The sequence below is a fragment of the Rattus rattus genome, chromosome 8, assembly GCF_011064425.1.
Source record: "Rattus rattus isolate New Zealand chromosome 8, Rrattus_CSIRO_v1, whole genome shotgun sequence".
In the NCBI taxonomy this organism is placed as follows: Eukaryota; Metazoa; Chordata; class Mammalia; order Rodentia; family Muridae; genus Rattus; species Rattus rattus.
The window spans coordinates 103,084,420-103,108,329 of record NC_046161.1 but is presented as its reverse complement, the minus strand read 5'-3'; the positions used below and the strand labels follow the sequence as shown (position 1 = coordinate 103,108,329).

The following is a 23,910-nucleotide window of genomic DNA, read 5'->3' as shown; positions in this document are numbered from 1 at the left end:
TAAATCCTACTGGCCACAGGAATGGATAACATTCCTTTCGAATGAAACACAGATCTAAGTATGGCGGAGCCACTGCCAATCTCTGGCTAACCCCTGACCCAAATCATTGACCAGCCTCATATTGCAGGGCAGGGTTTTAAAATGAGTCTCCTTCAGTCAAAATACACTCACAGATGAGACTCCATAACTGAGTAACACTCTTGATATCATTAGTAAAATCATGCTGTGTTTCTAAGGGGGACATTCCCTCCCATTGTTTAATACCTTCCTATAACTTCTCACGGCCCCTAAAAGCCATACCCTTGGCCCATAGAGACAGTCTGGTTAGCGACTTATTGAATATGATAAATTATCCCAAATTTTTCAGCATAAAGTAAGCTTAATCTACTTATGGCCTCACCATCTCCATGGGCATTCGCTGTAGCTTGGAGAGCAGTGATAACTCACAAGCTCTAACAGAGGTTTCCGTTCAGCTCTTAGCTGGGCCTAGCTCCTCACGATTTGGCTGAGAAACTGTTAGCCATCTCCAGATCCACTCATGTGGTAACATGGAGAGTCAACTTTGTTCACGGGAACCGGTCTGTAGTTTGAAATGTTCTGGAAGGTGAGCATCCCCGGAGACTGGCACGTGTCTCCAGAAATGGCAACTCACTTCCCCAAGAGAATGTCATCCATGAGAGAAACTAAAGGAACAGTTTTCTGGGATATAATCTTAGAGGTGGCCGTTTCCCCTCCGGCTACATAATGTTAGACACACAGACAACCCTGAGAATGAGGTGGGAAGGCTGTAAGAGTTAAGGCATGGGAGATGACGCTGTATTAACAAGACATCACCACCACAGCATCTATCAAGGATATAACTTGTGTACTTTCTTGAACAAAACACACATATCTTGACATATCTTGCTCACCACTCCTTGACAGCCCACTTCATGGGGTACTCATCTATGCACCTGCAGTTCCCGAGCTGATGGGTCATTACCACCCACTCAAGTTTTCGAGATACAAGATCATTTCCCACGCAATAATAGGGACTGCACATTAAGTGAACTATTTAACCAATACAAAGGATCCAGCATAAGGACCCTGTGTTTTAGAAGTTGAATCTTTCTTTTAACTCTTCTCTGATTTTATTTTCTCACTAAAAAAAACAGAATAAAAAATCAATTTTGCTAATCAATTATTATTTATATAGTGGCTATTCAAATATCGAGTATGTGTGTATGGTTTCCTATGTGGGCTAATGATAGAAAGTTCAGACTTAAGCAAGACTCAAGCTTATTTTAAAATGAGAAGTCTTGAATGTTTAGAGGAGTGTGTTTCAGATGTGTGAGTGTTTGAGAGACAGTGTGCATGTGTGCCGGCGTGCACGTGTACCTGTGTGTTTTTATCTATGCAGCCACATGAACAAGGTAGGCATGTTGCCTTGGTGATAGGCTAGAAACGATTTCAAACGTGGCTTCCAAAGTTTGATATCTTGAGATAAGATTGCTATCTGAGAGCCTAAGAGTTGTAAGTGTACAGACAAATTTAGCTCTCAAATAATAAACCAGTATGCCTCTATTGTTAGTAATATTTGGGGAAAAAATGTTACTTCTTTGGTGAGAATTTAATCTTGTTTTCTGGTCTTTCTACCTGATATTACTAATCTTGGGAAGACTGGTGAATAAAGCAGGCAAGGCCTATCTTGCCTGAAGGGAATTTTGCTGAAGACATCTGTGTGTTAATAGGACTCCAGGTGGGCTCCTGCTTGCCCCCGCCACCATGTGTGGGGTCTGCCCTCTGAGTGGCTGAGAGGGCACAGGCTGTGAGCACAGTGGGGGTGGGATGTGGGGGAGAACTCTAATCCATTAAGCAAAATCATTTTCTTCTTTGGGAGAAAAAAAAAGAAGCCTTTTATATCCGGGTATGCATATAAGTGACAGCTTTAAGTGTTGTACTTAATTACTGTGACACTTTTATCTTTCTCTGCCATTAAATGTGCAAGTTATTAATACTCCCTTTTCTAAAGTTTATTTCCACCAGCTACTGAATCACAGCCCATAGCTGTCTCACTTGTGAGAGTGTGGTGGGGAAGGGCCTCTGCAGGCGGGTGGAGGGACCGCTTTGGGGGATCTTTCTGAACACCCAGAGGCATGTTTTTGGCGGCAAATACCTTTGATTTGTTGGTGTCCTGCTCTTTCATTCAAAGACTTGAAGTTCTTTGGTCTCTCCTCTCCTCAAGTGAGTGGTTTGTAGTTAAAAAGTCTGAGGATCATCCTCCTTAAATAGGTCAACCCTCCAATTTACGTGCCTGGTGGCAACATTCTAAAGCCCACTGACTTCTTTCCAACCATCCAAGAGACTCCACATACAAACAGAGCCTTAGGCTTGGTGGAAAGAACCGTCAGAAAGAAATGGAGAACTATCCGACTTGCCTCTCTGAGTGTTAGCATCACAAACCTGCAGGTTTAATTGAAAGGACTGCTCACAGAGGCTAGGGAGCTGTCTTAGTTTGTAAAGCAAAGCACAGGAAGATGAGTGTATTCACCCCCAAACCCAATCAGGAAACCATGAAGCACGATGTCACATGCCTATAATTCTACTGAGGACTCAGAAACAGGTGGATCCTCTGGTCTCTGACCAACTAACCTATGTCTCTTGGTGAGTTATAGGTCAGTGAGAGACCCTATCTTTTTTAAAAAGCCAGTTGGAGGTCTGTGAGATGGTTCACGGGGTAAAGGTACTTGTCACCAAGTGGGATAACCTTAGTTCAAGGCCCAAATACCCACCTGGAGAAAGGACAGAAATGACTTTTGCAAACACATGTACACACACACACACACACACACACACACACACACACACACACGAATACAAAATAGTTTTAAACCAATGAAACATGGACAACACCTAGACTTGTCCTCTGGTTTCCACACATTAATATGTATACACATGCTTAAAGAATTGACAGAGTTATTCTCTTTGTGGTACAGTGTGTCTGTTAAGTCCCTATTTATCCCTTTTTTTTAAGGAATATAAAACTATTTATTGACCACTGTTCACCATTATTTAAAATAAAGTAAATATACAGTTGGATGACATTCTGATACTACAAAGTTACTTTTCTGGTTCATTGAACCAGAGTGCAAATACTGAAAAGATCGATCCTACCAGTAAGGAATGAGTCAGGGTAAAGGAAAAGCATGCAGGGCATTAATTGATATTAGCAAATTTTGTTCACTCGCTTAGTCAGCAGGTCTTAAATCGCCAACCCCAGCTCCAACCATGATTCTATTTCCACATCAAACAGATTCCATGAATCATAACCTTTTAGTACAGATTTTAACTTTCTACAAAGGAATGGTTCACCAGAGGAACCTTTACACAGACTGGCTGACCTGGATCTGCCTCTGTAGACCAGTTGGCCTCTTAAATCAGGGCTCCCTATTGTAGATCACTTATTCATCTTGAAATCTATGCACATGGATGGGCAAACAGACGACACCTAGCCCTGAACGTGATTCTATATTCCCCAGACACAATGTGTTGTCACATGAGCACAAGTCTGCTTTGCATAGGCTCCTCTCTTTCTTTCTTCAAGCTTAGTGTGACCCACCTTATCTCAGCAGGTTAAAGGCCATAGAGTTTCTTCCCAAGGGTTGGCTCAGTAAGGGAAGTAAAACAAGAAAGCTATTGGCTTTTTCTTCCTTTGAAAAACAAAGACAAACCAGGCAAAAGTCACTTGGCAGCATTTTCTAATTAGATTAAACTGGTCAATGCTTGTCTCCTACCCTCAATTCAGATTAATAATTAATGGCATTTCTTCAATATCGAGAGACTTATAGTAGTCCCCTTCTTCTGGGAGGGTGTGTCACACAAGAAGTGGGGAGTTCTGGGTAAGGCGTCACAGTTCTGCCAGCCCTAGGTGGACCCTGTCAAATCTGCTTACCTTGTCTGGAATTGAACCTGTGCCTTTGGTTGATGTAAGACGCTGCTCAAAACTGAACAATCACCCATCCTTCCAGCCCTACGACTCATCTTTATCTTTTGACCTTGATTCCGACCTTGAACTTCCTTTGTTCATCCTCAGAGACTCCCTTGAGGGGGAATGCCCTGTGCTGCTGAGAACTGGCCACCCTGCTGACAACACTAACCCACTTTTCTCCTTTGTAAATTCTCCTCTTTTGTTCATAATTTTCTTAATCTTTTCCCCAAGGCAGGGAGAGTAGTTTTAAAATCAGGCAAGGATTTGAGGGAGTTCCGCCAATCCTGCACATCTGACGTGATACCTTTTTTATCTTTATTTTTCAGTCAGTTTGCTCCCAGGAAAGCCTATTTTTGGATAACAGGTAAAATGAAATTTATGTTTCTTGTGTCTTCAGAGGAATGGTTTGTCACGTGTCCTCTACATTTTCATGTTCATACGTATCCAGTATATAAGTGTGTGCCTGAATATATGTATGAGAACATGCATATATCTACGTGTACACACATATATAGTCACTTCTGTGTTCCTTGATATGTTTAAAACATTTGAATTGAGGAAGGAGGGCTTTAGCATTTTTTGCTTAAAGGCTTTGTTTCTGGCCCTCCCAAAGACACAGGGATAAGAATAGAGACCCAGACTTATTCAGTTTCTCTGGTTTCTTGGCCAGGGTGCTGAAAGTCTATCAGCCATTTCTTGGGTCTCATCACTTTAAATTGTTATGCCAAACATATATTGATACAGAGATAGAGATGATAGATATAGATAATATAGAGATTAGACAGAGACAGACGACAGATATAGATTTCAAATCGCACAGCTCTCCCTGTCTTCTTGAAATTGCTGATGTGAAAACGTTCTTTTAAACGCTGGCTTTTGTATCTGTCAGTGCCTCTGGCTTAAGCCTCCATGGGGGAGGTGCTAGAGCGATGGAGTGTTCACGGAGTTTATAGAATGTCTTGGGGTTAAGGGCAGTTTGAAAGTTTCACAGGTATCAAAAATGTTCCCATGATTCAATTACATGGATTCCAGACAAAGGAAGGAGGCAGCCTGAGCTGTGCTAAACACATCCGATTAAGCAAAATCTGCAACTTGCTTTAGAAACACAGGATTTGTAGGATTTGTAAATAAAGCGCTGGGTTAATTTAATTCCGGGTGTCAGCATAATGGGTGACCCTCTAAGTCTGATTAAAACAGAAGTTCATTAAATGCTATTAATCGGAATGTAAACTAGATATCAGAAATAACCCATCTAAAAGATTAAAAAGTCACTGGGTTAGCAGTTGGAAATGTTGAGAGATTCACCTCTTTTAGGTGAGAGAAAGACAGAATATGTTCATTCCAAGCCCATAGAAACGGAGGCACAACTCTCCATTTTTAGTAAAACTGAGAGTCCATCATTGGTTACCTTGGTGATGCCCTGAAGCATTTCCCAATTTTACACCCACACCAGAAATGTTGAGTACTGACAGTTCACTTCCACAGAGACACATTTCTGAGTCCTCTAACCAATCATTGCTCTAGTGCCCAGTCCTCTTCATTGACTCTTAAATGCCCTGGATATTCAAGTTGTATCATACTCAGTATTATAATAACTACTCATCTCTGTCCATTGCCTGTATGAACATGTCCTAATCATCCAAGGAGGAAACATCCGTTTGAATGCCCCTTCATAAAAAATAAATTATATAATTGGCACTTACTTCTGACATTCCCAGAGAATCGAATTAAATAACTTTGCAGTTATCTTAAGGAAAAAGCTCAACCCATATGTTTAATTAAATTTCAACCCTGTGTCTACCAGCTTCTTCCATTTTTAGATCCCTCCCCTTTCTTCTCTTTCTAGCATAGGTTAATAGGCTACAATGCTTCCTGGCTGCCGTGAATGTAGTCATACAAACCTTAACACCACACAGGCAGACACTAGTGTGTGGGATTGGTTTACAAGCAAGGCATGCTATGGCGAAGTGCACATCCATTCTGCGTAGGGTCTCATACCCTTAGGCTTTATGTCGTAAACATGGTGTTTTTCATTCCCAGTAGGCTCCAGGAAGATATGCACATATGCAATGAGACCTATAAGAAAAGACAGCTCTTTCGGTTGGTATGGTTTACTTTCATAAACTGTGTTTTCGGATGATGTGGCAGAATCCGTGTGCAATATAAGTGTTAGTATGCAATATTTCTGTTCATGGAGTTAAAATTTGTTCAGTTTTTTTCCTGTAGCATTTGTTATACAACTGGACAGGCCAAGAGGTAGCACTGGAAAGACATGACTCTGTCTTCTTCTTCTGGGTCCTTATAGGAAGTATCATTAGGTGGAGGATTCACTGTTTACATTGATTGAAAACTCTCAAACCTGCTTTGACAAATTAAGCTGAGTTAATATTTCCTGAAAGGCTACAATTATGTGTTCATCCCCATTCCTGGAAACTAAATCAATTTAACTCTGTTAGGGTGGCTGGTTTTTAAATCACTACTGTCCATTATAGTATTTCAAACACTATTTTAAGCACGTATTTAATTTCTAAAAGGAAATTATGAAGCTTCTTCAATTATAATGGACTAGTTAACGCAAAGATTTGTGGCATGTTACTTTTTGAGTTCTTTGCTAGGCTAACAGCTCTATGAGACTAGAAGGCCAGCCCCATTTCTCATCACTTTCTTAAATATCTGCCTGACATGACTTATAGGGCCAGTTGTGAACAGTGTTATTAAAAACACGAAGTATCAGGTCTTCAAGATGGTTCAGAGGATAAGGGTGCTTTTCACCAAGCCTCTTGAGCTGAGTTAAATCCCCAGGACCCACATGATAGAGAGAACCAACTCCCGTATGTTCTCTTCCGATCTACACACTCCTGTATGTTCTCTTCAGACCTACACACACTCCAGTATGTTCTCTTCCAACCTACACACAGAGGACTTGTGGTACACACACACACACACACACACACACACACACACACACTCACACACGAAATTAAAATATTAAATATTTATTGTGTATGTTTGAATACACTGCAAAGCACTAGGGAGGCTCAATCTCTGTTAGAATAGAGATAGACCATCAAACAAACTCTTAAGAATTTCAAAGAAAGAAAAGAAGAGGAAAAGTGGATGGATTTACCAAGCCTTTCGAAAGCAGTTTGAATTGAGATTTTCACCATCAGTGGAGTTCTCCTCTTCCCTTAGGCATTAGCTGAAAAGCAGAAACTGAGGTCTTGTTTGCTTGTTTCTAACTTTCCTAGGCTGAACATTGCCCTCCCAAGTTCCTTGGGCATCATGAGTTCCTCCCCTTTCTGTTTCTGAATACTTAAGTGATGACCTTCGATTTTTCCACTGGAAACCCAGACCCTGAACTCACACACTCTGTGATATGGATTAGATACAAGTCTTTAAAAAGCCAGTTCCTTTAACATAATGCCCAAGTCACCTCCTAGCAGAGCTATGGTATAATCAGGGAAGCAAATCATGGGGCCCATCCTTTACCCCAGTCACTAAGTTTCAGATATTACGGAAGGGCACATAGATCATTGTGAGAGTGGTTCTGAGTACATATCTAACTTGGGGAAAATAAAATCCCAATGTTCAGAAGTAAAGGAACTTGTCATTAATTATCAATAAGCAAAGAAACAGAACAAAATGTGTATTTGCTTTACGACTGTCACGGAATGGAATCCTAGTTGTCTGTAAAAAGCTCCAGTGCCCATTATTTCCCTAGATGCTTGTTGGAAAGGACCAATCTGAACTTCACAAGGTCAGGGCGGAAGGCATTTTAGTATGTGCTTTTCCATAACCTTTATGACTCCATGCCGAGTAGACATGGAATTCATTTAGGACCCCAGCCTGCCATTACTGGGATAAATAGCCAGGAGATAGAGAAATGAGAGTTACATTTCAATTTGTACATATCTACAAATCATAAAGAATTGTATCTTTTAGTTTGGATTCTATGGTATCTCCTAAAGGAAGAAAGTTAAAAATTCTACCCCTTTAAATGCTGCGTAGATCCTGGCTTAGAACGCCGATTGGATCAGCCACCAGGCCAGAGAAGGGTAGCTCAGGTCACTTTACGGATGAGGGGAGATAGGTTAAGTCTAGACAACCTTTTACAGTTGCTGAAAACAGATCTTCCATGCCCACGGGTGTCAACTACACCCTGGCAAAATGGAGGTCGCCACCTTTGAGAAGACGGTCTCAGTCACACTGGGACTTTTACAAATCTGGCTTCCTGTCATGGAGGTGCAGAAGTCAGGGTAGAAGGGAGAAATGCAGGGGAATTGGTGATGGAAGAAAGGATTGCCCCCACCTAGAGGGCACATTTCTCCTTCCAGACATTCCAGATCATCTACAGAGGAGATTGTTGTCCCGTTCCTCGTTCATTCATAGTTACTAAGGGATGGTTTAGCTGTACTTTGTCAGAGAAGGGCCAGCACAATCAGAATTATACAAGAGAAGGATGAAGCTGTACTTGGATGTTCGAAGAACAAACTATGCTGGACAACACAACAGCCCCAATAGCTTTCTTCCACTTGTGAAAGCGTGCCAGTTAAGGGCACCTGGCCACTGGCACGCATACCTCCTTCCCATATCAGGTCTCCTCTCAGGTGCTCGTTCCTTCTGAAACCATCTTTCCCCAAGGTTCTGACAATAGATATCATAAGGAAACTTTGATAAGGGGTGTTTTCATCTATTGTGACTAGTGAAAAATGCTTCTTAATCATTGATTTTTCTATCCCACCACATCCCTTGCTTCTCTACTGACCTTCACTAGTTCTCAAACCCACTTCCCTTCTTAATCTTCCCAGACACAGACAAAAGTTTCCTGAGTTGAGGCAGAGGCTTTGCTTCTGCTCAGGGTACCGGGAGTACTTCCATTAGAGGTCTACGTGGACTCCTCACTCCCCAACAGGACAGTATTGACCTAGAGGGATTGGTTCTAAACAAAGCTTTGATCAGGGGTTGAGGTTTGATTCATGCATTGACTACATCACATCTCATCCTGACGTGAGGTTACACTTATTACCTGTGAGTAATGCCCCTTCATTCATTTATACCACGGAAAAGGTCTAATGACACATTATTTCAGTAGCAGGGGGAAAAAGCTTTGTAAATATGCACAGATTTGTTCCTTAAGGAGATTGGGAACTAATGAAACTACAAATTTCCTTACAAAACACATGGAAACTTCCATACTCCTTGAAAGTGATCTGTCCCCAACCCAATTCAACTTTAGCCACTAGGTAACCTCCATTGTATTAGATACATTTTGAATGAATGTATTCTTATGTATTCTTTCACTTCAAGGGTTTCTGTTTTTTTTTTTTTGGTTTTTTTTTGAAATTTCCACTGATGTTCTAGGAAAATCTCAGGACAACATATAGGGCCAGGCTGATGCTTTTGTGAACGGTTCTACCTGGTAAGAATTAGCAAAATGTTTCCTTAGAGCACTGAGGTTAAAGTCACAGGACAGATTCTCAGCGTGAGTTCATATAGAAGTCCCATGATTACCCTTTTGTTAAATTCTTGATGAACAAAGATTACCACACAGAACCTGAAGTTGGAGGATGAATTAATAAATAGCCTTCTTCCGAGGCAAATTATTTAATGCTAAAGGAGGAAAAAATAACCTCTTTCCTGAGAATTATTTTTAGAATTATGTAAGATGATAATTACTTCTGAACATGAATTCATTATTGATTTGAGTCAGGAGAGTGTACCCACTTTTCTCACAGAGAGAGAAGCTAACGATTATGTTTTATCGCACCTGTCTCCAACTGTGTCTCCTTCACTGGCAGAGGGATCATGGTGTCTCTAGGTTTGGATTTCCCATGTATAATGTGTGCCATGTGTCATATGTTACGTGTCTTTACGTCATCCAGGTATTCGTAACCCTGTTGGAGGGGGAGGGGTGAGGGTGTTAAAATGGTCAAAGAGAAGAGTAGAGGTGACTATTCTCTGAAGGGCTCCTTTGCCCACCCACCGGTGTCATGAGGGGTAACTCTGTCCCAATGAATCTTTCTGACGGCGGTGCAGGGCTCACCGAGACAGCTCAGGAAGAACTTCCGGGAGCCGGCAGAGCAGCTCAGAGACTGAGCTCAGGTGGCCAGACCACCAGCGAGCCTGGAGCAGCACAGATTCTGACAGCTCCAACCGCAATCTGAAGCCCACCATGACCAAGACTGCAAGTTTTGGGGGCATCACGGTGCTGACCAGGGGCGACAGCACATCCAGTACTAGGAGTGCTGGGAAACTGTCCAAAACAGGTAGGTATTACTGAAAGGGTCCCGGCCCTGGCGCTTCCTGGATTCTAACCAGGCCATATCCTCTCTGTCTCTCTTGACTTTGAATTAACTAATGGCAGGAATAGTCATCCTGTTCCATTTAAGGAGTCAGTAGGCATTATTTAAGTGGATTACTAGCTAGCCACACCCTTGAAGCTCATCCTTACACTTCTTTCTCCTTAGTTTCCTTCCTGGTGAAATAGATGCTATCAGATGTTTTATGAACCCGGTTTACTTACTTAAAGTTTAAATGATAGAATTTTTAAAATAAAGGTGATTACCTTAGTAACTACAGATGATGATTATTTAACAAAAGTTAGTGACTGCTTTTAAATGTAATGCTATGACATACTCTCGGTAGCTGCCTCGTAAGGTCATTATAAGGGTAATAGATTTAGTTCCTGTGTGAGTGCACTGTTCCTCTGCTCCTGAACCTGTTATTATTTCAATTATATGTGCCTATTTCCTCGTCTGAGATATAGAAATGCTAATATCTCCACATTTAATGGTTCTTAGGAAGACAAAACATCTCAATATATGCAGACCAGTTTGCATGTAGCTGGCATGTTGCAAGGGTCCAATCAGTGCACACTTACGTTTATCGAGGCCATGAAATGTTTGTATCCCTGATTTGCAGATGAGGAAGGCCAATCTCTGAAGTGTTTGGTGTTTCCAAACTTCACTGGGAAGTGAAGGTCACTTCTTTGTTTCTTTATGATTTCTGCTTCATCCCCCCTCTGGAGAAATAGTGATATTTTCAGCTAGACAGCTTAAGGAACATGCTCGATGCTTAGAAAGTGGTGACAACACACCTAGAAGTTTCACCAGCACCATGGCTTTAGAATCTACAATCGCTCTCAGTGGGGGAGGTTGACTCCATCTGTGAATTGCTCCTCTGCAAGCACAAGGACTAGAATTAGCCCAAGAAAGGGTGGGGCTGGTGGCATGTGCTGGTCCCTTTAACCAGCCAGCCTAGCTACTTAGTGAGCTCCAAGATGTTGGGATTCCGTGTGTTGACAGGGTAATGGACAGAGTCTGAGCAATGGTACCAGATGCTGATTTTTACCCTGAGAAAAAGGGGGAGGGTGGAGCCAGAGGCAGGGCACTGTCACTTTAACTATCGCTGAGACTTAAAGCCCTGGGTGTCAGGACTGGGGTTCAGGAGTGGAAGGCTTAGGCAGAGCATGGAGAGCCCCACTTGAAGCTGAGATATCTTCGCCCTGCATTGAACGCTTTCCAGACCCCTGCTGAAGAAGGAGAGAAGGGGTTTGCCCAAAACCAGGTCCATTACGCTGATAGTTTCGCGTAATCACATTGTTGACAAATTCCTCCTAAGAAATTATCTCATGTTTTCCTACATAGCAGGCAAATTAATAACGTTTATCCAGAGACTTCGCAATATACACACCACAGAGCTCCTTGGAGAGCGCAGGTGGGTGGGTGCCCTCTTCCTGAGAGATCTGTTCACTCGCTGTTAAGCTCTTGATTCCGACTCTAATTAATTGCTCTTGTATCGCACTATCACAGCATCTGAAATCCACACGAGCCGAGGCGGTACACTTGAACTCTTGTAAACTAAGAAAGGTTAAACAATTTCAGTTCTTAAGATGCTGAAACCAAGTACCTTAAATGGTGCACTTAAAAAAAAATTCCAGCACCCCAAAAGGGCTCTTACCATTTTAAAATTAATCACCGTTTTTCATGCACCAAACCCCTGTCACTTCCAAAGCAAAGCTCATCGGAAGCATTTAAAACACTTGACGAATGGTAAAACGCCACTCACTTTGGAGAACCATTAGAGATTTTGAAAGGCTTCAGACATTTTCTTTCTTCCTTTTAGCTCAAGCAGCTGCCTTCGAAAGCTCATCAAGGCACAGGCATGGAAAGGAGAAACGGATTTTTTTTTTTTATAAGGAGATCAAGAGAGGATGTCAAAACAATCTTAAACCTCCCCAAGGCGGTTTTATGAAGTAAACCTGCCAGTTTGGCTGTCATGAGCATCAGAACGGATTTCTGATTTATTTTCTAATTGGCATGGTAAAGTTGAAAACTTTTAAAGTCTTTCAGAAGCCAAATGTGTTTTCTGAAATGAGGTGTTCAAGCTGTTCTCCTTCCTGTGGAGGTTCTGGCTCTAACTGGGTAACCGTGAGACTTTTTCCATGTTGGAGATGCTCTCTTAAATCCGTTTAACGCTCAACACCGAGTGTATACATGTGGTCTCTTGAGCAGTTTGCCAGCAGCCCAGCCCAAGTCTACTGAGGTTGAGGATGCTGTCGTACTGATCTTGGGAGCAGTCTTGTGGTGGTCTTTCTGCTTCAGACTGGTTGTCCCCTTGGGATTGGCAATGTGGCTGGGCAATAAGCCCACACTTCCTCCTGACTCTGCTTCAGACTAGTGCTTGGTCATTCGCCCCCATGGAATGCTCCCCACAGCAATGCTCCCAGCATCATCTGAAGCGGGAAGTCAAGTGACATCACATTTTGCCTTCTCCAAGGCTTTTAAGTCAGTAGATGTCAAATGGAGCATGGCAATTTGCCTTTCTAGAAGTTTCCAGGCGCCTAGCTGTTGAGGCATCCATCTACATCCTCTGAAAATAACCTCTCCAGAGACATAAGCCATCCTTTCGTTTTCATAACTTGAGTGAGTGCATGGTTTCATTTTCTAGATGTAACTCATCTTCCCCTCGGTCTGACTCCATGCCAACCTCCGAGGATTGTTTTTGATAGTCTGAGACGAATCTCAATGCCCTGTTTTTAATTTTCTAACTCTAATGTGTCATACCCCATCTTCCCATGGCCTCATCCTCTTCGTGTTGGTTACTCCAAGTAACAGCCTGGGTGTTCTCCTAATACATTTTGGAGGTTTTAGATCACACTGCTGAACTCTGACCCGCTGAATCCAGAAATAATTTGTAGAGTTATTAACTAAGAAGTAAGGCTTCTGTGTCTTGAGATGACTGGAGAGGGGTTCCGTGGTGACAGAGGGACATTGGTCACTGTGAGGAAACTGTCCCTCAGTACTGCGATTACTGATTGGTGCTAACTGAGGAACTGCCCTTGCCTACAGTCACTTGCCCCTTGATTGGAAGGTTTGCGTACAGATCAGTACTGGATAGAACACTTTTACTTATTTGTTCATTCCTTCACATTTTCATGCACATTCATAAGGTGCTTTGACTGTCCCTCCCTTAGCCTCTGTCTTTCTGCCCTTCCCTCCTAGTAAACCCCTTTTTCTTCCCAATAAGCTTCTCCCCTCTTAACTTCATGTCATGATTTTCTTTTTGCACCCTACTCCATTGAATTGGGACTACTTACCTGAGCATGAGTGGGGTCCGTTCACTGAAATACAGGTAACTTACCAGGGCTTACACCACTAGGAAATATGAGCCCCCACCCCCCAAGGTAAGCATTAACTGCCTACAGGTCCTCAAGGAGGGGAGGGGCCTCATGAGCTTCTCCCTCACCCTGATGGAATGTTGAGGACCCTAACCTTGTGTAGGGCTTATGTAGATAAGCACAGCTTCTTCGAGTTCCGACCTCAGTGGAGCTGAATGAAAAGAGGAAGGAAGGTCTGATGCATAATACAGCGTGGGCGAGCCTTGAACTCTATTCTGGCTACATCAACGACGTTATCTACACATATTTTACAATTATATTTATGAAAAGTATTCCAAACAGACAATCTATAAAGGCGGGTTTTAGATCAGACATTGTATAGAGTTAGAATCAGGATTTGGAAGTGTCTAGCACTGCTATATTCTACTGACTTCCTTTAGGGGAAATGAGAATGTTCTAAGACAGGACAGTAATGGTGCCTGCTCTGCTTCAGGGATATGCTAAAACCTGACAGATCCCTCACTAGAGAAGATGGAATTTTATGGTACATAAAGTATATGTCAATAAAGCTATTGTAGTGAACAAAATAATATGATGGAACTAAAGAGTTTTAAATTTTATAGAGTAGTGCTGCTGTTCTACCAGTTGGATATGGCGGGGGAAGTAGAAGTGTGTTGTCTGTGTCTGCCTGTCTGTCTGTCTGTCTTTGTCTATTGAGCTGCTGCAGCACCACATTCCTTCTGCCTCCCATTTATCTTCCTCCTCCTCTTCCTCTCTCGCTCTTCTCTTCCTCCGTTCTCTCTTCCTCTGTCCCCTCTTTCTTCTACATTGTCCTCTTCCTTCTCTCCATGTTTTTCCTCCTCCTCCTCTATCTTTTTGTTCTACTTCTTCAGGTTTTTAAGTACCTTAGTTCCAAGTCAAATACTTCAAAACAGACCAATGTGTCCGGTTTGCCTCTTATAATAATTGTCTTAGGAAAATGGCTCTCAAGTCTAAGAAAGGCAGAAGGGCTACAAAATAGGGAGAAATTGGGATTTCTCTCTTAAAGACAAAGACAGACTGAAAACTGGAGAGAAAGAGAAGTCTGTTCAAAATGTGGTCCAGTATGGAGAATTAAGCCTTCTTCCCCCTCTTGCTTCCAGTCAGTCTGGATGACTAGAAGGGAGTTCTGGGATTGAGGCAACAGATACTACCTGGAGAGATGAGGTGTGTTAGAGGCTGACTGGAACTGAGGCCCCTTCCTCCTATGCTTTCCCCTTCTGCTCTGTCCTTCCTAGTTCTACATTTTGCTTTGCTTTATGATTTCCCCCTCACTTACCCCCTGCTCCCAATTCCCCCTTGAGGGTACAATGAGTTTCTCTGTCTGCTGTCCTGATGTCTTTGCTCTCTTTTACTCACTGGAAGCTGTTATGTCCCCCTTGGGAAGGAACTTTGATTACTTTCTAGCATCTTCTAGAGCTTGGCCAAACTTAGTCAGGTGGTGACACTACCTGGCTGCCACGTGAATAGCATGGCTAAATGGGATGTGTGGACTGCAGGTTGGGAGCCTAGACTAATATTTCTGTGATGTTCAAAGTTGCCCCAGTCAGAAGGTTGGGAAAATGTTAGATCCAGATATAGTTGTTTGTCCTCAGCTCTCAGTTCTTTATGTGTTCTCCTAAGTTATCCCCTCCCTCTAGTAAATGGTATGTATGTATGTACGTATGTATGTAACTTGTGGCTCCAGGTTTGTGCTACAGTTCTTTCTAAGCACATACGAGACTCTGGATGCACTCTCCATCATCATAAAAATAATTCCCACTCATATAGCGCTATGTTCTCAATAGAAATGGTCCAGCCCTCTACTCAGAGAGGGGATAAACAGCAGTTTGTATCCATTCCCTTCAAATTTAGCTGTATAGAGGTCTGAAGAATGGAGCTTCAAGAGCATACACAGGGCACTGTATCTTAGGACAACTTGAGTGACCATCTCTTTATTCTCCACCCACTTCCTGTTTCCTATCAGTCTGTCTCGTTAAGAGAAGTCTCATTAAGAGAAGTATTTATCGTAGCACTAATTACTCAAGAGATGGGCATTTGCCGGTCCTGAGTTCATTGCCTGGAAATCCCATTTACCAGTTTATCTCCTAGAGTGTGTACGCACAAGCTGAAGGAATGGTTGTTTATAATTCCCTCTTAGAAAAAATGGAACGCATGAACAAGAAGCAAAGATTTCCAGAAATATAAGTTCGAAATGTGGAAAGGACATTGGCTAACCTCATCCTTCAGCGCACACCGCAAACTGCCCAATGTACCCGTGTGAAAGAGTCCGCGTTCTGATGTCTAGCTATTGTCTCTCTACTTCTCTGTATGCCACATCCTCTACTGACGCCCATCTTTCTGCCAGGTTCTGAGTCTTCCAGCAGTGCAGGCTCCTCAGGATCACTGTCCCGCACCCACCCGCCTCTGCAGAGCACAGCCCTGACCTCTAGTGTGGCAGCTGGCTCTCCTGGCTGTATGGCCTATTCAGAGAATGGAATGGGGGGCCAGGTTCCTCCCAGCAGCACCAGCTACATCCTCCTCCCACTTGAAAGCGCGACTGGCATCCCACCTGGAAGCATCCTTCTTAATCCACACACAGGTCAGTACTCACCTGCTCTGCCAGAAACACAAGCTATTAAAGGGGTGTTCTTCTCTTTGATAAGTAAAATTCACTATCGAGTTTTCTGAAAACCTACTTGGGTAGGAGACAGAGTATGAGGACTACATTGTGGTGACTTTGGGGGGAGTCTAGATTTACAGCTATGTATGTAAATGGGTCAACATTTGTATAGATCAGATACTACCCAGGAGTCACACTTTCTCAAAGAGTTAGGGCCGAAGCCCCATGGTAAATTACTTGCTTGGCATGACTAAGGTCTTGGTTTTAATTTCCAGCCCTGAAAATGGAGAAGAGGAAAAGAAAGAGGTGGGGAGGAAGGGGAGTAAGAGGGAGAGGAGGGGGAGGATGGAGAGAAAGAGGAGGGGGGGAGGAGGAGGGAGAGGAGGAGGGAGGAGAGGGAGGAGGAAGGGAAGGAGGAGGGAGAGGACATCAGGCAACAGCTGAGGCAGCATCCTCTTCATTTATTCCCCCCTTTTTTTTTCTTGGCCATGGAGAGTTTTATCCTCTTATGAGGACCTAAGATGCGGGTCAGCCTTGTCCTGAGCTGGGACATACTAATCAAACTTATGCTTCTCTCACTTGATGCTCAGTGAGCCTGCATTACATCTGAAGTATTTTTCACTCAAACACAGTTCAGGAATGTAAGGAATCCCTTGGATTACTGGACCCCAGGTCCCTAATTATAGAAGATTATGCGATTCACCCAGCCCCTGCAGAATAAGAAGAACCCACACAAGTAAAGAGAATAATGACAAGCATTAAATAGCCCCTTGTGGGGATAATAGACCCAACCTGCTTGTAGTAGGGCTGGGAAACTGCCCTGTCCATAATTATGGTTCATTCCATGATGAGCCAATTTCCCTATTGGATAGGTAACTCCCATTTTATCAACAAAGAACCAAGGCCATTGAGGTTCCAGCCTCCACAGATAAACTGAAGAGAGTATTTAAGGAGGTCTGCCTTGGCCCCTTCCTCTTTGTCATCATTGTCTAGAATCTCAGAAGATAAGGAGACTCTTCTGGCTGAAGTGTAGCAGTCTCCCTAAGAAACAGACCAAAGCCCCCACCACCACCACAGAGAGTAGAGAGTCCAGAATATTCTTAGAGCTGTGCTGACATGCTTAGCATTCAGAGCTTGTTACTAGGGACTGGAAAGAATGGAATTCTCTGGAAAGGAGTCTGAAATTTAGCTCTGGTATGTAGAACATTATTTCAATTATCTACACTTGAACATAGAGGAGCAGCTGAACCTCTCACAGAGTGATTGACTGGATCTGCTCACATGGGGAGTGCTACTGGCAATTAGGGTCCCTGGTGCAACATGGAAACTATGGCAAAGTAGTTCCTGAAGTAACTGCCTGTTCCCATAAAGCATATGGCCCATTCTCAGAGCATGGGATTTGATGGAGACATTCTCAAAGTACCATAAGTTTGAGAGAACAGAAACCATAATCATTTTACCGAAAACCACTTGAAAGCCTAAGACTAGGTACTTCTAAAAAGCATTTTCTGAATGGCTTGGGTTTTATTGGAATTATTGCAAGCTTCATAAAGGAGACCAGTATCATACCCACTATTCTGGACCCTGACAGAGGGTGATTTGATTGTCAGTATAAAAGCTTTGCTGTTGAGTGAATAGAGGACTTGCAGAAAGGAGCCGGCACGGAACATTCATTTGTTTGATTTGTTTTAAGCAGAATTCCAGAGTGTTCTTAAAAAGGCACAAAAGTATGTTTTGTAGAGTATCGTTAGTAATGATAGTGTGGCTTTGGATATGTGTGTATATATATTATTATATGCAATCTAACTCATTTAGCAAAGAAATAGAATTCTGCTAGTGCCAAGTCCTGATTCTCATTCATTGGATGGAGTCACTTGAGGCTGTTATCAAAATATCTCCTTTGAGAAAGGCTCTCAACTAGAGGGAAGGCACTGCTGAGTGATCCCTCTACAGACCTTTGTCTGCTTTGACACATGCTAGGCATGGAACTATCTCTCATAAATACCATGGTTATTGTATTTTATAATATGGCTGTGCCATGAGAGGTGAGAAGCTACATTTCCTGGCTAGGTGGATGGCTAAGTGGTTAGAGCACGAGCTGGATTAGCCTGAAGACAGGAGTGAGGACTCCAGGAAGCCTGTAAATGCCTGCTAGGCATGAGAGTTAGTCAATAATTTGAGACTTGGGGAAGTGGAAACAGGAGATCCCTAGAACATACTGAATAGCAAGACTAGCCAATTTGTAGAGCTTTGGGTTCAACTGAGAGATAATGAATAATGTGGCAAGCCATTGAGGAATGCTCAAGACATCAATATAGTCACAGTCATGCACAAACACCGTGACAGTCATGAAGTTGTACCCATTCACACATGCATGTACATGTGTGCATGTGCTCACACACAGACACCTGTACCCACATACATGCAAAAATTCAGATACACATATACACAATCTATATACACATGAAAATATATATTTTTTAGAGTGACTTTAGTATCATTTATTGAAAATATATACATGCTGGGAAGAGAGATGGGTCAGTGGATAGGAACAAGTACTGCTCTTGAAGAGAATCTGCATTTGGTTCCCACTGTCCAAGTCAGGTTGCTCACAAACACCCAGAAACCCTCCTCCATGAGATCTGTCATCTCTGGCAAAAATACATACATACATACATACATACATACATACATACATACATACACACAGACATACACACACACACATACACACACACACACGCGTACACACACTGAAAACTATTAAAGATAAAACCATAAGAGGGATATGTTATAGTAAGTAACACACACTATACACCTGTCAGGGGTGTGTGTATGTGTACATGGTAAGTACATAGGTGACACATACCTTGTGATTCTTATGTAACCTCTGCTGGAATCCATTCTTTACTGCTGACACCATGGGTGAGAAATCATTCCTCATACCATGCCAATCACAGGGCACAAATACTTTCATGTTAAGCAACAATGGTACCTGACTATTGAAAGAGAGAAAGAAGGAAAGAAAGAAAGAAAGAAAGAAAGAAAGAAAAGAAAAAGAAAGAAAGAAAAAAAAGAGAAAGGAAAGAAAGAAAAAAAGGAAGGAAAGAAAAGAAAGGAAAAGAAGGAAAGGAAAAGAAGGAAGGAAAGGAAAGGAAAAGAAGGAAGGAAAGGAAAGGGAGGAGGGAAAGGAAGGCAGGAAAGGAAAGGAAGGAAGGAAGGAAGGAAGGAAGGAAGGAAGGACATGACTATTCCTAGGCATATTGTGGAAGAAGCTTTATTGTCAGATGAAGGAGAGCACAGCCAGAGGCAGGGACATTTGGAAGAGTCCAAAGTGAACCTGATCCTGACCTGGACCATGTGAGGAGAGGAGGGAGGGGAGAGGAGAGAGCCAGGAGATTAAAGAGTAGAGGAAAAGGCTAGATAACAAAATGTCTGAATTATAAAGGGGACAGAAAATGGGGGCAGCATAGCCCAGCCCCTGGGCTGAAGAAGTTAAGAGTAGGGGGCATGGTATGCCAGCCTTACTCTTTAACAGCTAGTGACTGAGGGATGCTGGGAGAACCTGCAGCCAAATCTTGATGTGTTAAGTAGGCACTTCAGTTAACAGTTTGTCCTGGATTCGAGACTTAATACCTTCTTTCCCATTCCCTTGGTGGATTTTAAATAACTGGGGAAAAACTGGGATTTCCTAGAATGAATGACAGACTTCAGTTACTGGTGAATAAATATCTACCAACCATCCCATATGTTTATCTAGACAGCACAGTGATTTCCCACCCAATGTCATATGCTTGAGAATGGGCTCCATGTATGAATTTGCAATTGACTGAGCTTGCAAGGTTGGGTCAGTGGGTTAAGGTGCCTGCTCTAAGGTTGAGCATCTTAGTTCTATGGTTGGTACTCATCTGAAGGGAGAGACCTGACTCCTACAAGTTGTTGTCCGATTTGTTAAAGGATGTGTAGTACATGAACATGCGTGTCCCACTCATGTGTCTACTGCATGGAACAAGGAGTGAAACATCTTTTTCGTGGACAGTGGGCTTACCTCTTGCTATGCCCTAAACATAGGGTGTACTGAGAACCTTCCTGTGTGTTCCTGTAGCTCCCCGGGTCGGCCATGATTATGAATTTCATGTGTACATGGGAGTATAAAATGGTGTGTACGTGTGTGTGGTATGTGTGTGTGTGGTATATTGACTCATGGGCAGACAGAAGCCAGAGGGGGATGTCAGATGTCCTGACCTATCGCGCTCCACTTTTTTCCCTTGAGACAGAGTCTGTCTCTGAACCTGTGTTTAGGCTGACACCCAGCAAGCTGTAGCAATCCTGTCTTGCATGCTAAAGCACGGATGTGACAGGGAAGCAGGTAACCACACCAGCTTTTTGCATGGGTGGTGGAGATTCACACTCAGGTCCTCATGCTTGTTCAGCAAGGACTCTTCCCCACTGAGCCTTCTCCTCAGCCCCCAGATGTTTGAATTTTGTCTTGGCCACCAACTTGTCTCTCACTCAGTCACATTCAAGCTCCGTTTGATTCCTCCTGGTTATTTTCAGGAGGAAATAACCTAAATGAGTAAGTAGTCAAAGTTGCTTGTTTGTTGTTTGTCTTTCCAATGCTGTCCTGTCTGCAAAGCAAGTCTAGACTTTTCCTAACGCTCTTCCTTCAGCCGACCCGAATCACAGGCTCCTTTGGGTAGCTTTGGTAGGAATTTTATTGCAACCTAGATGTGTCAACAGTCAGCCCAACTCCAGCCGATGCCCCTGCACACCGTATAGTCACAGGGCCTTCTCTTCACCTTGCGCAAATCCAAGACTGTGCAAGGCGCAGAATTTGAGGCCCTTACGCTGAGGGGCCTCTCAGAACTTCTCTGTCAAGTGCTCCTGCTGGGCCTCTTCAACTCTAGACTTTGACCAGGATTCCCAGCGTCTGTTTATCCGATGCTTCCACACTGTTCTCAAGTGTGTCTGGAAATGTTGCTGCACTGTCTGACAAGATGTCCTTCAAGGGCAGAGTTAATCCTTGCCTGTTGCTCGCTTTGTCAACCTGACCCTTCTTCCTGTAAGCAGAGAAACCCCTCCCCCTTCCCTTACCATTCTCTCAAGTAGGAAGCAGACGAGCTTTGGTGTTAGGAGCTTATGGCTATCGTATTTCTTATGTGACTGTCCTTGTGGGCGTTTCCGTGCTACTAAGATATTTATAAACTGGTGGGAGGGGACATTTTCCGTTATGTTTTATTTTATAACCCTTTCTGGGGGGATACAACCATGCCAGACTCTGCCTATGGAAGTCAGGGGACATCGTGTGGAACTCAGTTTTCTCCCTCCACTGTGGGGATCCTGGGGTTGAACTCAAGTCATCAGGCTTGGCGGCAAGAGGTTTTACCTGCTTACCCACCTCACTGCCCCAGAGTTAGTTAAGCTCATCTTTGTGCTTTGTGCTTTGTGCAAATATTCAATAATGACCCATTATTGAAATAACAGCAGGTATGTTGATGTGGACCGTGGAAAACTTTCTTCAGCTAACACATTTTTGAAAGGAAATGTGTATTTTACACCCAATTCTCTTTCTCTGCCTCTGCTTTGAACTAAGGGGACCCCAGCTTGTTTCTGACATCAGCATGCACGCTGTGGCCCACTGAGCCTGCTCCTACAGCTTTTGCCACAGTTGCTTCTCAGACTGAATGAGCTCAGGCCCAGGCAGGCTTCTCCCCACCCCTGCACCCCCGTGATGTCTGCCTCAGCTGTCAGTCAAACTAATTGCTTGTATTCCATGTAATTGTATCTGGATTGGTGGAATTCGTCAGACACAGAGGAGCTGCCGTGGTCTGACTTGAAAGCCAACGGCCACATGGCCCAGGTGTCCTGGGAACTTGCTTTTGTTCTCTTCTCTGGCGGCTTTGACTTTCTCTCAGCTCTGCCACCTTTCCTGGGTGAGCATCAAACCAGCATTTGACTCTTCCTGTTCTTTCCACGCCACGCCATCTCTGTTGTAGAGACGCATTAGGATTCTCGGAGGCAATTCTTTTGGGCATCTCTTGCTTTGCACCACAGTGCGCTAATCACATTTCAAGCTGAGATTGAGGAGTTTATCACAAAGGACATCTGAGCATTTGGGGCTATCATCTAACAAGAATTAGAGGTAGATTTTCCTATGTCTCAGAGGGGCTGGTCAGAAGCAAGGTCGTAATAGAACGGAATCCATTCAGCTAATGTGTGAGAGCTAGTGTATGCATATGTATGTGTACTCGTGGCTGAGTGTTTATATAGGTGCACATTTTTGGACAGGTGTATGTGCATGCATGTGGGTGAATGTGTGTGTGCGTGTGTGTGTGTGTGTGTGTGTGTGTGTGTGTGTGCCCTGTGAGGCAATAGGTCAACAGCAGGTGTATTTTCTTCAATGGTCGTCTCTCCTGTTTTTGAAACAAGGTCTTTTATCAGCCCGCGGCTCACCTGATTGGTCTAGACCCATTGTCCAGGGTACCCCAGGGATCCTGACCCCATCTCCCCAGCACTGGGGTTCAAAGAAAACTGAGCATCAGAATACTCAAAACATTGATAGAATATGGTTTTTTCATTAATTAACTTATTTACTTTACATCTCAATCAGAGCTTCTTTTCCCTTCCCTTCTCTCTTCCCAATCCCAGAAATCTTTTAAAACTGAAACAATTTTTAGCCTTTTCCAAATTTCTGCCTTTGGGGAACCATGGATTACAAGTTTTGAATCTAGAAGAAACTTGATTTTTCAGGGGGAAAAATGTCACACAATAAAATGTAGCTAAAATTAAATGTCAATAGTAAGAAAGCACATATGTGTCTGGGACATTATGAACTTGAAAAAAAAAAGTTGCCTAGGTATGGTGGCCATGCCTATAACCCCAGCAGATAGGAATTTAAAAAGGTCCTGCATCCCAGTGCAGCCCAGCTGGATACGAAGTTGCTCAACTTAATCCATGTATTTTCTATGGCTGTATTTCTGGTTCATTTCCTGTAGCAGTCAGTGGTATTGGTTCTGAGACTACTGTTATAACGTTTTTAGTCCTAGGAGGTATATTTATTTGTTGATATGCAACAATTAAAGTTTCTGATTTAATTTGTTTACTCCTATTTCAGAACAGTCTACTCTGTTTGTGAAGTTCACATGCGCTCCCCACCTAGAATAGCATGCTTCCTTGAGTCAGTTTTTACATCTCTCTCCTCCTCACTTCATGTTGCTAATTTCTTTCCCATGAGACAACCAATCCTAGCTGGTTCTGCCTCTATATGAGTGAGAGTATCAAGGCAAGGTTCCTGTGTCATTGCATCCTTCTAGATCGGAGTAGTTAATGCTCCTGAAAGCCCTGTGTCTCCCTCAGTACACCAGATGGGCTTAGAGGTTTGGGACATGTGCTGTAGCGAGCTCAGTTTCCCACCCGCCAGCACCCAGTGGGAAGGCTTTCCCTGGAGCACCACACTGATCTGGAGAGCCTTACTTCTACGAGGCATTTTTCTCCGGCTCCTACAGTGCACTTCTGAGTTCATCTTGTAGAGAAACACCCCCAGTTCTCTACTCCCTGGAGGGCTGCCGGGTTATGGGAATGTGAAGAAAGCAGTCGGTTGGTACATGGGTCAATTTTCTCATGGGTCAATTTTCTCATGTGCCATGTCTCCCTCCCTTACCGTTTTAATTTAATTTATTGTTC

The 23,910-nt window shown here is 43.2% G+C and overlaps 1 protein-coding gene across 9 annotated transcripts in view; it reads left to right on the top strand.

Annotated features, from left to right (window-relative positions):
* Arpp21 (cAMP regulated phosphoprotein 21) overlaps window positions 1-23,910 on the top strand; it is a 117,863-nt gene that overhangs the window by 31,823 nt on the left and 62,130 nt on the right. For 3 of the 9 annotated variants that reach the window (XM_032910865.1, XM_032910864.1, XM_032910869.1), the window contains 4 exons: window positions 4,294-4,331; window positions 6,011-6,067; window positions 10,004-10,233; window positions 15,973-16,206. In XM_032910865.1, the coding sequence (XP_032766756.1) occupies window positions 4,294-4,331; window positions 6,011-6,067; window positions 10,004-10,233; window positions 15,973-16,206 (559 nt within the window). Of the gene's footprint in view, window positions 1-4,293; window positions 4,332-6,007; window positions 6,068-10,003; window positions 10,234-15,972; window positions 16,207-23,910 lie in introns of all 9 variants that reach the window. The other 6 variants (XM_032910863.1, XM_032910862.1, XM_032910868.1 and 3 more) reach the window with 2 other exon arrangements.